General features: G+C 38.9%; 1 protein-coding gene across 3 annotated transcripts in view; it reads left to right on the top strand.

Moving 5' to 3' along the window:
• MYOCD (myocardin) overlaps positions 1 to 14,378 on the top strand; it is a 90,173-nt gene that overhangs the window by 38,660 nt on the left and 37,135 nt on the right. For all 3 annotated transcript variants that reach the window (XM_033088954.1, XM_033088953.1, XM_033088955.1), the window contains 3 exons: positions 4,637 to 4,692; positions 6,173 to 6,248; positions 9,150 to 9,311. In XM_033088954.1, coding sequence (XP_032944845.1) covers positions 4,637 to 4,692; positions 6,173 to 6,248; positions 9,150 to 9,311 — 294 coding nt within the window. The remainder of the gene's footprint in view (positions 1 to 4,636; positions 4,693 to 6,172; positions 6,249 to 9,149; positions 9,312 to 14,378) is intronic.

Below are 14,378 nucleotides of genomic sequence, written 5' to 3'. Positions count from 1 at the left end.
GAAAGTGTTCACACACAAGGTGTGATCAAAAAATACGGTGAATGTTTAAATTTAAAAAAAAATCACAGTAAAAGACACATTGTCATTAATCCCCCTCAAAATACTCCCCCTCGTTTTGAACACACTTATCCCATCATTCTTGCCACTTTTGAACCAGTTCTGGAAGTCTTCTTTCATGAGTATCTTTACTTCATCCTCCATCATGACAACTCTCCGTATCACGTATCGCTTCCGGTACAGCAATTTCTGTCAAATAAAAACATTACGGTGTGTCCTCACCCACCTTATTCACTGGATCTGGCACCGTGAGACTTCTGGCTCTTCCCCAAAGTCAAAATGATCAGGAAAGGAAAACGTTCGGGACATTAAGGCAGCCACAACAGCGCAACTAAAGACACTTACTAAAGAGGACTTCCAGAACTGCTTCAGAAAGTGGCAAGAATGATGGGATAAATGTGTTCAAAGAGAGGGGGAGTATTTTGAGGGGGATTAAAGGCAATGTGTCTTTAACTGTAATAAATTATTTTTATTTAAACAGTCACCTTATCTTTTGGTCACACCAGACATGTTGTATCAACTTATCCAATTGCACAAGCCAGGTCTTAAATTTTACAAAGCTACCCTGGGAAAATGCACTCTCTTCAGACCCCTAAGATTATCTTTAGGTACTGAATAGGCAATTTAGCCAACCTAAAGAGAGAATATAATTTCCAAAGCATTGTCCCTTATGCATGGCGTGTATCCCATTTGCTTAGAAGAAAAATACTCATGATCCAATTTGTCTATAAAAGCAAGGCAATGAGAGAACAAGCATTACTCAACCCATTTTATAAGTGGGAAACTGAGAGCACAGGAAAACTACCAGACTTATTCAAGATCATACCACAAATAGATGGCAAAGCAAGGACAGAGCCCAAGTGGTTGGTTCCCAAAATTTTAGTCACCGAAGACTTTTTGAATTATACCCATCACTGCCATAGATCCTATGCTTGAAATAGTTTTGTTTTCCTCCCAAAGAACCCTACATACTCGTATATAAATTATTAATCCATATTTTTTTGATTAATTAATGGCACATAAATTTACCACCCAGTGCTTTTTCATGAGAACAACCATCACTAAACCAAGTTGTTATGATTCTACGCAGCAACAGTGAAACGTGACAGTTCCATTCACCCAAGCAGCCTTTTTCTGGGCAAATACCTTTTTCCCCCCAGCTTTTTGAAATACTGAAAATCATGCCTAGAAATCACTACTCCCTTTTTGAACTCCCAAGGACCCCAAATCAGGACCCTCTGGGCTTGTAAACTCCAAAGCAGTGTTCTCAATCTTGGGCATCAGAATCACCTGGAGAACTTGTTAAAACACAGACCCTGGAGTCCCCCACAACTAGAGCTTTGGACTCTGTAGGTCTGGAGAGGGGCCCAAGAATTGGCATTTTTTGACAGGTTCCAGATGATGCTGAAGAGGCTCTTCCAGGGGCCGCACTTTGAGATCATTGCTCCAGTTGCTGCCCCACGTCACTGGCTCTTTGATTCTGCCTCTTGATTCTCATCAGTGGTAACACTGCTACGGACACCAGGCCCTCCACCCTGTGCTAGAGAGTCAGACCCCTCTCCTTAACTGATTTCTCTGTGCCCCAGCACCTATTTTCTCCTTCCTCTGGGCTCCCGTTGGAGGCACGAGATTAGAGTGCTGAGCAGGGAACTGCAGGAGGCCCGTTCTTATCTTGGGATCTTTTTCTGAACTCTAAGTAAGCAAATGTTTAGACACATCTGACCCAAATTTGTTGGAGCTGCAGGGACAGAAATAGGAACAGCTCATTACTAAACTCTGGGGCGAGAACATGAATTCCCTTGTGAGAAGCAATTAATCGTCCTCCGAGGGGGATGAGTTAGATGTGTGGTTGACTGAATGTGCAAACATATTTTCATTTGAAATCACATTGACTTACATTTTTTAATTTAGAAATTCAAGTTCCTTTTCAATCTTAAATGTCAGTGTCCCTTAAATACAAATTTTTGCCATTTGATCTTCCCAGGGCTGGCAGCAAAAGAGATCCTTTATGTATTTTCCAAAAAGTCAACTTGGGGGCTGGTGCCTTGTGGGTTTGCTGGCCCTCAGGGGAGGTGGCCAAAACCCACATTCTCTGTAGTCACAGAAAAGGTGAATGTCAATCACAGCACCATGGCAGGATAGTTTTCGTCAGTGTGTGACCTCAAGCCAATGCCCCAGTATAACAGCCCTTAAGCCCTGAGGAGAATAGTGTGTGGTAAAATGCAGCGTGTGGACCTCATTGGCTTTTTCCCCAAGCCCTTGCAGAACGGACATAGCTTTTCCCACCCTGTGTGAGAAGGTTGCAGAACCCCTTTGTGCTCCTGGCATTGGCATACTGGACTATCTGAATCATTTCACAGGGGAGTTGTTAACACCAAGAAGTGATGAATTATAGCTCCACAAACTAAGATACAGGAAATGCAATGTTTCTTAGAACAATTAACGAAAAGAATTAAAGAGCCTCAGGGACAAGAGAACCAGATTATTTCCTCCTAAGTCTTAAGCCCAATTAAAACCAATTGAGTTTGAAACGTAAGAGATATCTCAAGATACATTCATACTATTCCCTTAAGGGTTGCTTCTTAAGGAAAAGGACGTGTTATTCTGTTTAACCACTGAATAAGGCCACACTAACATCAATGTCTTTTCTGGAGTATGTAAGTGATTAAGCCACACCAATATATAATACCTATTAGACGAACTCCAGAGTGTAAGATACAGGTGAAGACCCATCAGTTCAGATTGTACAAATTCACCAGGGCGCACTGGACTTCAAGCAGACTTAAATAATTTTGTTGCCTGAGGAAACAGGAGTTGCTTTGAGAACTCCATCAGTATAAACCGCAACTGTGATCCACCGCAGGAAAAGGCAAGCCTCCTTTCTAAGGTTGGTGACCAGACCCAAATCAGAGAAAATAAATGAGCAACGCAGTGGAACTACTCATTGCTCCAGATGATTTCTCAGAGCCACTGAGTGGGGACAAAAGGGGGATGAGGGAGAAGGGCCATTCGAAATGGCAGGGTTTGCAAAGAAGTCCATTTTAAGAGTAGAAGCAGCCAAGAGTAACTGGTGTTAGATCAGTGGGAAATGTGATATTCAAGCAACATATTCAATTGCTTTTTTTCTATAAGAAGAGAAGCCTCTTAATCTTTGCTCAAAATAAGAAGGATGCTTGTCTAGTATACTCTGCACAAGGCAGCCAGCTGGAACTACATTGCATGTTCCTTTGGTCAACACTATTAATGTTGGAATGAGACAGGGAGATTTAGAGAGAGTATGCTTCATACCTTCCCAAGCAGTGTCCTCAGTAGAGGATAACATGGTCGACCAGCTGCCAGGACTGCAGTGGAGTTTGCTTGATATCCAGCATGTCCTTCTGAAAATTGCTCAAATTTAGCAAGATTTTAAGAATTGAATCACATACACACACACACACACACACACACACACACACACACACACACACCGCCCCAAGTGCCAATCTGGCTAGAAACCCAGTCTTTTATGCTAGCCAAAGTTTAGAAGAATATTTCATTGCCTACAGCTTAAGAATGGACATCTGTTGGAGTAATAGTAAAACTCTGGATCGTGTGATTCATCAATTTGTCCAGACTTACAATTCAGAAAAGTATTCATTGCAATTGTGTAACCTCTGCTCCACCTCATCACTTATAATGAAAAGTGATTGTTTGTGGTTCCTGATTGACATTGTTCCAGAGCATCCGAAAAACTAATTTAAAAAAAAATGTAGAATTTTGCTGAATGATGGTCTACTTCTGTGCTAAGTCAAAAGATTTTACTAAGTCATCGTGAAGAGGAGCTATGAGATAGTGAGGAGGAAGAACAGTAAACAGTGACAGAATAGAGGCTGGCATTGAGTCCAGGTTATTGACAGGGGCTGTGTTCTATGACTGACCGGTGCCTGTGTCCACAGCTTGTTCATATTTTGAACATCACACTTTAAAAGAAATTAGGTTGTCAAAGGATCTCGGATCCTGGCCCTAACTATGTGACCCTGAGCAAGTCAACCAATGTCTGTGGACCTCAGTCTCTCTATTCTGTTCAGGGTTGGAGTTATATTTCACTATCTCCAAGATCCCTTTCAGCCCTCCAAGTCTGATTCTGTGCTTCTCACTCAACACCCTTCATTGCATGTTCCTACCAATCAGCCACGTACCACATTCAAGGTACAAGTCCCTTCCTACAATAATGTATCAAAGAAAGTATCACCCCAGTCTACATCTCCCCTTCCAACTAGAGTATTACTTCTGTCCCCAGTTTTCCAGAGGCACCTGTACTTCTTCAGGAACTTGGAATGCCCTGTTGCTGCCATCTATCTTCCTGTCGCATCTGCCTCTGCTGTTCCTCCTGTTTTAGGCCTAAATTCCACCTTCCTCTGTATCCTGTGGCTTCAGGGAAGATGGTGTCCTCCAGGCCTTCGCTCTTCCGTTGCTTGTGGCCTCGTAAAGGCGACCACGTCCATACTATGCACAGCTCAGCAAGCGCACCAGCAAATGCTGCCATGCTGCCCAGAGCCCCAAAACCCACGCTGCTCATATCTTTGTCTCTCTGTTTCAGCCCTGAAAAGTCCAACTATATTCCATGAGCAAAGAAAACATTCGGATGGTGACAAGGTAATTTTTTGCGAACTGTCGTTTTTCTGAACTTAGACTCCAGGGTATGGGTCTCTGCCGGCTAAGCTTTGGCTAAAGCAGGTAGCATTTCTGCAGCAAACTGAATCAATTTGCCGGTTCCCTGCCGCCACATCATATAGACTGTTACACCTATGAACTGAAAACTGTGGAAATGGGATCAACAACTAGCTCTGAAACTGCTATTTTTCAGCTTAAAGAATGTCCCCAGTCTTTCTGACATTGGGGAGATCACTGCAAGGATGCGGTAGAAGTCAAAGAGACTTGAAAAAGGAAAGTAAAGTTGGTTTGCAAGCTGCCTCACCTTTCATTACAGTTTTTTCTTAGCAACAAGCAGACTCTTTAAATGCAACTCAGTGGTAAGGTAGGGCCTGTGGATACAGAACTTGTTTGCAGTTATTTAAGGCAAAAGGCATTGAGTTTATCTCTTTCTGTTTCTGGGTTGTTTTTTTGTTGTTTTGATTTGGTTTGGTTTGGTTTTTTTGGCATTTGGGGGGGAAATTGGCATATATTCTGCACCTTCAGCGTAAATCTCTGCCACCTGAACTTATCAATAATATAAGTACTGTTTAGCAAGCATCAGCACTGTAAATGAGAAGGAAATGCAAAGGAGGTGTCTTTTTCCTGGGATTTCTTTGTCTAAGAGTCCTAACCTTGCCGCCTGTCTGTGGATGGAGAAAGAAGCAGAGCTCTGTAACTCTTCAGAGCTGCTAGTGATAGGCTGTGGTTTTTACTCCCTGGAGAATAACTATCTTTCACTGGAACTGGAGTTATCCCCAGACCCGTCTCAGGGGCCAAATAGGAGATTCAAGATAGTAAGATAAAAATGCAGAACTAGAGGTCAGGGACTTGAGGTCCAGCTGTGGCCCTGCCACAGCCCACATCATCCCCTCAGACAGCTGCGTCACCAAGAAGACAATGAGACTCAGTAAATGATCTGTCTCTAAGTGTCCTTCCAACCTCATGATAGGTCGGACTCTGCGGGCTTTACATTTTCACATGTCTTAAGAGAGAAGCCAAGTGACTAAAGGGGAGAAGGATATATGTTGTCATGTTATAGTAGATGGACGCAGGTTACATTGCATCTTGAACCCTAGTTAATTATGTGGCAGTTTGAAAAGGCAATGGAATAGGATTGACTATAATACAAGCAGCTTAGTTATCATCACAGTTTTAGTAATATTTTACCAACATGTACCTGCCTGACTTTTAAGTGTATAGCTCTGATGTACATGCAAGCTGTTTACCTCTTTATCTTCTTTTTCCATCCTAAAATTACTAGAGAGGTTTTGGTAAGTCTGCCTGCATCAAAATGTAGCAGACCAGAGATATTTGCATGTTCCATTTGTCCTAAACAGAATGCTTTCCCCCTTTAAGAGAAATCGGGTTTCTCTGAAAGTTGAGACTAGGTGATTCACCTGTATGCGGTTGATAACAGAATATTCTATGTTTGTGCCCACAGACTGAAGACACCCTGAAGCGCAAGGTCAGAAACAGACCCGACCGTGCAGACCTGGTTAATATGCACATACTCCAGGGTAAGTGTGTCCAATGTCATACACCAGGATGCCCACCAAAGGGTGGGCCATTTGGTCAGAATTCTTTGTCTCTCTACAGTTGTTGAGTCCTCTTAGAAAAGATCCTCTGCCATTAGAAAGTGGTACTTTTACATTTGTGACAACATTGATGGATCTTGAGAGTATAATGCTGAGCGAAATAAGTCAGACAGAAAAAGCAGAGAACCATATGATTTCACGGATATGTGCTATATAAACCAAAAACCACAAAAGAACAAGACAAAAAAAGTGGTACTTTTGAACATTTAGTCATTCTAGGCCATGTAGACTATCAAATTGGGAAACCACATAATGACTGAGAAGGTAACAGATTTTGGGTTTCAGTCTTAGGTGTGCCATTTCCTAACTCTCTGAGCACTTAGGGAATGTCCAACATACCGGGGATGTCAAAAAAATGTATACATATGACTTGTATTCATCTTTTGTTATCGGACTGTATTGAGTATTACAATTTTAATACAGTTTTTTCCTTGCTTAAAATGCATACACATTTTTTTGACACCCTCTGTAAATCAAATTCCTTTAAAAATGTGTCCATCCTTTAGCCCAGTAATAAATTTCTAGTACAGGCGTACCTTGGGGATATTTCGGGTTCAGTTCCAAACAACCACAATAAAGCAAATATTGCAATAAAGTGAGTTGTAATCTTTCTGGTGGTGGAAGGTCTTGCCTTCAATTTGTAAAAACAACGTTTATGAAGTGAATTAAGCAAAGCATAATAAAATGAGGTATGCTGTATTTCATCAAAAGGAAATAATCAGACATACAAAGATTTATGTACAATGATGCTTAATATGGAATTACCTTAGATGGTGAAAACATTGCAAACAGTGACATGTCCAACAATAGGGGACGGGCTGAATAAATTATGCATCAATCATATGATTGAATACCTTGCAACCACTGCAAATAAGGCTTTAGAAGAATAATGATTTAATAAGAAAAGGCTTACAAGGTGATGTTTAGTGGAAAAAAAATAAGGAAAACAAAACTGTACTTACAATCAAGTTCAGGGAAGAAAAAAACATATACATGAACTGTATTTACTGTCAGATTCTGTGATAAAAAAATTAATACCCCTACCAATAAATAAAAATAATTAAGAAAGACACCCAGGTATTAAAAACAGTTGATTTTAAGTGGAGAGTTTCCCGATGCTTTCATTGTCTTTTGTATACTTTTTTTTTTTTAGCATTTTCCACATTAATGGCAATAAGTACGTAGCAATAGTATAATAAAAAAAGCATAAGAAATGTTCTTACATCATTACAGTCTCGAATTAAAATATCAGGAGGTAAACCACAGTGGCCTCCAGTTCAGGTGTGTGCCTCTAGTGATTCCGGCGGAATCCTCTCTTCTCTGCAACAGCAATTGGAAATTAGCACCCTGGAGCACCAAGGATCTGCTGGATACAAAATGACCAGTGCCCTTCAATTTTGAAGCAGTAAAATAAGATTAAGGGCCAATGTTTGTAACTGCTAAAGGCAGTCACAGTTAAAGGGATCTGTAAGAACAGAAGGCGTTAGGAAGCTTTATGCTGAGACCTGACATATGAGTAGAACGTTAGGGTAGAGCGGGGTGTAGAATATAGTAAGCACTCCAGAGTGAGGAAACTAAGTAACAAAGGTGCAAAGGTGAACTCAGTAAGACACAGGGACACAAGGGAGAACACAAAGTTTGGGGATGGAGAATCTTAGGTCATGAAGGGGGTGGATTCAGTTTGTGGCAAGCCGACTGACAAAACAGGACTGGGAGACTTGGAAGGAGAAGAGCACCTTTCAGGGGGATGGATACAAGAAAGGAGTGTTCCTGAAGGTTAATCTTGTGTTAAGCTTAATCAGAAAGATCCCTGAAGCAGGAGGTCCAGCTAGAAGCCGTTGCAGTGACCGTTGCAATGACCCCAGAGTGGTTCAGAGAGGATTTAGGCGTATGCACTCCCATTCTTTGGTCTGGAGTATTGATTTTTCCATCTCACATCAAGTGCTTTGCAAACACAGCTTGTAGACAAGTCTGACCGATTGCAACAATTAGACATCCCTAGACCTCTACTGTATGGAGATTTCGAGGTCAGACACTAGGCCTGGGTTAGGAGGTTGATAATAACAGAACAATGGGGTTGAGACCCTGGTCTATAAGTATCTCACCTTCTAAATTTGCAAAGTTTGAGAGTATAGCTGCAAACTCTTAAGGAATCTTAACTTCCAGGGCTGCCTTATACCAACACCTGGGTAACTAAAGTCTCCTCCAAGTTCTTCCACAGAAATAAATCAGGGCCTAATTGAAAGAAGAGCATAGGGGTGATTTGGGGCTCGGTTCGTGACCTTCTCACCCTCTAAATGATCAGAAACTGCCTGTTGGATAAATCTAATTTTTTAAAATCTGTCTGTTTAATTAAATAACGGTTTCAAAGGAATTTTTTTTCTTTTACCACTGACCAGGACATTTGAATCAGTCAGTATCACATTAACAAGTATAAAAGCCTTAAGAAATCATATTACTAAAACTAATTATAATACTAGATAATATTTACAGTAGGCTCAGCCGGTGCCAAGGAACATACAGAGAGGATTTGCATCCAAATTCTGTAGCTTAGGGACAGCAAGCTACATCCAAATGGCACATTTTTTTCCCCAAAAATCCTCACAATGCAAGTTTCTCTAACTTTTCTGTGTATCTGAGTCTTCGTTTGCCTTTATTTGGAAGCGTCTAGTATTTGCTGCTAATCCTTGTGAAATTATGATGATTTCATTAAAAAATTATTAGGATGATAGAGCACAATGTGACACAATGGTTTAGTTACAGAAGCGAAAATAATAATAACTTCAAATTCTAGAACTGATCCTTTTAATTTCAACCCCTTAGCCTCCACTGCAGAGAGGTCCATTCCAACTGCTCAGATGAAGCTGAAAAGAGCCCGGCTCGCAGATGATCTCAATGAAAAAATCGCTCTCCGGCCAGGGCCGCTGGAGCTGGTGGAGAAGAACATACTCCCTGTTGATTCTGCCGTGAAAGAGGCCATAAAAGGTAGGAGAAAAACTGGCATGCTTATGTCTGTGCTCTGAGATCTGAGGGCTGCCATGGCTCTGACATGCTGGGGCCCCTGGGTGTGAGGGCCTCTCCCTGGACAAGAGTCATGCCATGGGTGGCTGTCCCCGTAACAAGAGGTCCTGGGAGTGAGGGACAAATTCCCATCTGCTCACCCTGCAAGGTCAAGTAAACATAGACCAATTTTGTCAAGTAGATTAAGAACCTGACTTGATGTAATCCTCAAAATATCTCCTCTACAAGGTTCCATCCATCACTTAGGAGTCGTGGCCGTGTTTAGACTTCCTCCTTTAGAAGGAAAGGGACTGGTAGAGCAGAAAGAGCACTGGACCTGAATGAGAAGACTGAACTCTCAGCCCAGTTTGGCTGCTGTGTGTTGGGGCTTCCCCCAAGCCACGTCGCCGTTCTGATGTGGAGATAACAATAGCCGCCCAACTCATAGGTTCTTGGAGCGAAGTTCAGGTTATATAAGCATGTGAAAACTCTTTGACAACCCTCATGTGTGCTAAAAGGTTGAAGGATTAGTTTGATGCCAAAAAAATTGCGGTTTAAAACGTTAAAAATGATTGCAAAAACCGCAATTACTTTTGCACCAACCGGATACCTATACTTTGGAGGAGACACAAACATTAATTCTATCATAAACTATACAAAATCATTTTGTAGCCTTTTTGAACAGTTGAGACCAAATGGACCCAACAACCTGAGCATACTGAATTCGTTCATAGAGGTGGTGGGAAGGAACCTGGGAAAACTATGATAGAAGGAAGAAAGGGGAGCTTTACATTCACATAGGCAAACTTATTTTCATCCACTTGTGCCCACAAAGAGCTCTGAGGATTATATATTTAATAAGCAATACACATCTAAACACAATTAAACACATTGTCAAAAAGTATGTGTCAACTACTAAGTTCATTTTATCAAACACTAAGTTCATTATTAAACTTACCATTTAGTGTATTATGCACATTCTAAAATCTTGCTCTCACCTAACCATTCAAAGGCCACATGAATTTTGTACTTGGAACCTGTAAATATGAAAATATCAACTCTAGGAGGGACAATATGCTAACCTGTCAGCGCCCACTACGTATGTCCTTATGACTTACCCTCTTCTTCACTCTCTCCCACCACACTAATCATCCTGAGCTTTTGAATTTACACTAGCTTACTCAGCCATATACTATCTCCATACTGACTCTGACAAGATCTAGAACAGGAAGAGATCTCCATCAGGCATCTTTCATCATTTTTTTAGACATTCTACTCCATGCACATAAATTTATTATTTATTTTTACATGACAAGCAAAAGATCTCATTTTAATTTACATACTTTGGTTTATGGTGAGATTTTATTTTTCCACATGATTTTGTGTCACTGGCAACTTGTGGTTACTCCTCTTTTTTCTACTGGGCACTTTCTTCCCTTACTACTTTGTAAAAGTCATATATATGATATGAAACACTCATCCTCCATCTGTCATAGGTATTGCACATCCTTTTACCAGTTTCTCTTTGGTCTTTTTGAGTGTGTGTAGAGTGTATTTTACCTATAGCAGATTTTAATTTCTATATAGTTAAATCTATTAATCTTTTTCTTCATTGTTTCTGAATTTGTTACTTATTAAAAACATTTCTTAGCTCAGGAATATAGTTATTCACCTACGCTGTCTTCTAATATTTATATACTTCATTTTTATGTTTCAGTCCTTAGTGCATATGAAATTATTTAAGTGTGTGGTTTAAGAGAAAGGTCTAATTTTATTTTTCACAGTTTTATTGATGTATTTTACAATTCGTTTTAGTATCTGTCTTCACAAGTTTCTTTACATTGGTCTGATCTTTCTAATATTTTTTGGCTACTTTTACAAGTATATGCTAGGTGAAATTTAAAATCAGCTTATCACATGCCAATTTCAATCTTATTAGAATTTTGTTTGGAATTGCAGTGAATTTATAGATTAATTTATGGTGAATTCATATGTTTAAAATGCATTAATTATGAGGCAAAAATGCAGTCTCTCCACCTACTTAAGTCTCTTTTTAGTTTCTGTAGTAAGGCATTTTTTTTTAAGTCAATTATTGCTGACATATGGGAAACCTATTAATTCTGCACATTTATTTTGTAATTTTGAAGATTTTCTTAATAGTGTCAATAGTTTCTCAGTTTACCTTAGATTGTCTAGGTGCACAATCATATTGCCTGCAAATAATGAAAATTTGCATCCTCATTCATTTTTATTTCTGCCTTGGTGCACTGGCTGATAACTCAAAAAGTAACATTATGGTTTTATTAGTATATTATATAATTAATATAATTTTTAAAATTACATACAGAATATTCATAACATAAACTACATGTGATTTTCATGTTTTATTTATAAATTATACATTATATATTTGTATTTGTAAATTATATTAATTTTGTACAAATTATGTACAATTTCTAAATTACAAATTATGTACAAATTACAAAGTACAATATACCATATTATAAAAATCAAGTTAAATATATTTTATCGCATGTAAAATATTTATATCATGTATATGTGTATCACATGTAAAATTACATGCATAAATTATACAAAGCACATATAATTTATATTATTTTATATTATGCAATAGATAATATTTTATTACATAGTTTAATAATTATTAATATAGTACATAGTAGAAAATTATTATTATTATTGTTACATTGCTGGTGCTTAAAAAGCAGTATTACATTGTTACATATGTTATGTTTTTTGCTATGTTATGTTGAATGTTGATTATAACATTTATTTTTGTTTTTGTTTTTATCATAAATGGGAATTTCTCTAGTCATTGACCTATATGTGATATTAGCTTTTACTATGTAAGGAAGTAGTTCTCTATCCTATTCCACTAAGAGTAATTTGTAAGATTAATGCTGTTTTTAAAATGCTTTCAATATGCATGAAAAGATGGTTACACGGATTTTCTTTTTTGACCTAGTAATGGGATATTGCTATCTTTCCTAATCACCTTGCATTTCTGGGAAAAACTTCTACATAGATTTGTTTTCTCTAGAAATCATTAGTCTCTTATTTGAGATTTTTCTTCTCTTTCATTATTAGTTGCAATACAGGTAGCTCCTAAACAAACTACAAAAGTTCAGCAGTTTCACAATAGAAGTGTATCTTATTCATAAACAGTCCAGAGAGGGTTTTTCTCAATGGCAACTCTTTCAAGCACAACAGTCCCCTGCAGTCTTACTGCTCCACCATCCCCTAGAACAGGGATGGCAAAGTTTTTTTTAAAGGGCCGGATAGTAAAGAATCCAAGCTATCTAAGCTGTCTGTCACAACTACTCAGTTCAGGTGTTGTAGTATGAAAGACGCCATAGGCAATAAGTAAAAACATGGATATGGCTGTGTCCTAATAAAACTTTATTTACAAAATGACAGCAGGCTCACAGGCCATAATTTGCCAACCTGTGCCCTGGAGTCCCATCATCCTATGAAGTGAGGGGGAAAGAAAGAATAAAAAGGCCCACACACATATTTAAAAAGCCTCAACTTAGAAACGAACACATCACTTCCACTCACATTCCATTGTGAAAATAGTACATATGGCGGGAAAAGTCATTTCCTAGCTGAACAGTAATTTCCCAGCAATCTTGCTGTACAATGGAAGAAGGAACATAAATTTTGATGAATAGTGTCCTCTCTGCTACAATGTTCATAAATAATATTGGTCTATGTGGTTGTTTTGTATTTCTCAGGTTTAAGTGTCAAGAATATATGCACTCCACAAAATAAGTTATAATTACCTTTCCATATCTTTCATGTTTGGGAAATATTTGAATATGTTCACAATAATCAGTTGCTTGAAAACATTACCTATTAAAATCATTGAGGCTCAACACTTTTCTTAGGAGTAGTTCTTTGATAGCTTTTCTTCAGTTTTGTCCAGAGTTATTTGTGTATTCAAATTTTATCCTTAAGGTAATTTGTACAGTTTACATTTTTCTAAAAGTTCTCATTATCCCTCTGAATTTCAAGGTTATTAGCCTAAAGTTATATCAAGTTTGGCTTACAATTGTTCTAAGCATCTCTGAAGCTTATATTGCGGGGTTTTTTTCATTGCAAATGTAATTCCTATAGTTTCTCCTTCCTGCCTCTCTTTTGCATTACACTGGATAGAAGTCTTTCTTTTTTATTGGTCATTATTACAAAGAAGTATTCATGAAGTTGTTCATAAATTTTGTTGGTTTCTTGTCTTTCCTTGAATTTATTTAATTTTGCTTTAAGTCGAGATTGTTGAGCAGGAGAATCCCCATGAGAAGAACTGAGGGTCAGGAATATTAACTGGCTTCAGATGCAGGAGGAGAGACTGCAGGCAGAGGGGTGGTCAAAAACTATGCACCCACTCAGATAAGGAGTCAGGAGGGCATGAGCAGGGACACGGCCAGTGGAATGGAAGGAAAGCAATAAATAAGAGAAAATAATGGACTGGACGTGAAGCTGCCTGAAGGCAGGAAAAGCAGGCACTTTGGGGTCCATTGGCCTGGTTTTCAAAGCCGTACTCTGACTGTGGCCACATAGCCATGGAGTTATCTAATCTCACTGTGCCTCAATTGTTCCTCTCTGAAATGCCGACAATAATGATGGCCATCTCATAGGGCTTTTTTCAAGGCGGGTTCAATTTAAAAATGTATGCAGAATTAGGTAGGCACTGGTGACACATTAGTGAATTTGTTTCATTTCTGACCCCAAGGACTTTACACTTCAGCAAGAAAAGAGGCACGGAAGAAGAAAACTATCAGTCCTTGTGATGATTTGTATGAAGGAAATTGATAAAAGTCACAATGGGAATGTATATGTGTGTACATAACCAAGGCATCCTGGGAGACATGACTTCTTAGCTGAGCCCTGAAAGGAGAGGGCAGAGAATGAGTATGAAAGACCCACAGGTAGCACTGGTCAAGTGATAAAGTCATTTTAAATTTTATCTGTAAAGCAGTAGAGGTTCAAACTTCTCAATCACTTAAGGAAACACATATTAAGCACTCTTCTAAT

This window comes from Rhinolophus ferrumequinum, chromosome 21, assembly GCF_004115265.2.
Source record: "Rhinolophus ferrumequinum isolate MPI-CBG mRhiFer1 chromosome 21, mRhiFer1_v1.p, whole genome shotgun sequence".
NCBI classification, from domain to species: Eukaryota; Metazoa; Chordata; class Mammalia; order Chiroptera; family Rhinolophidae; genus Rhinolophus; species Rhinolophus ferrumequinum.
The sequence above is the reverse complement of the archived record's forward strand: the minus strand, read 5'-3'. Positions and strand labels throughout refer to the sequence as shown.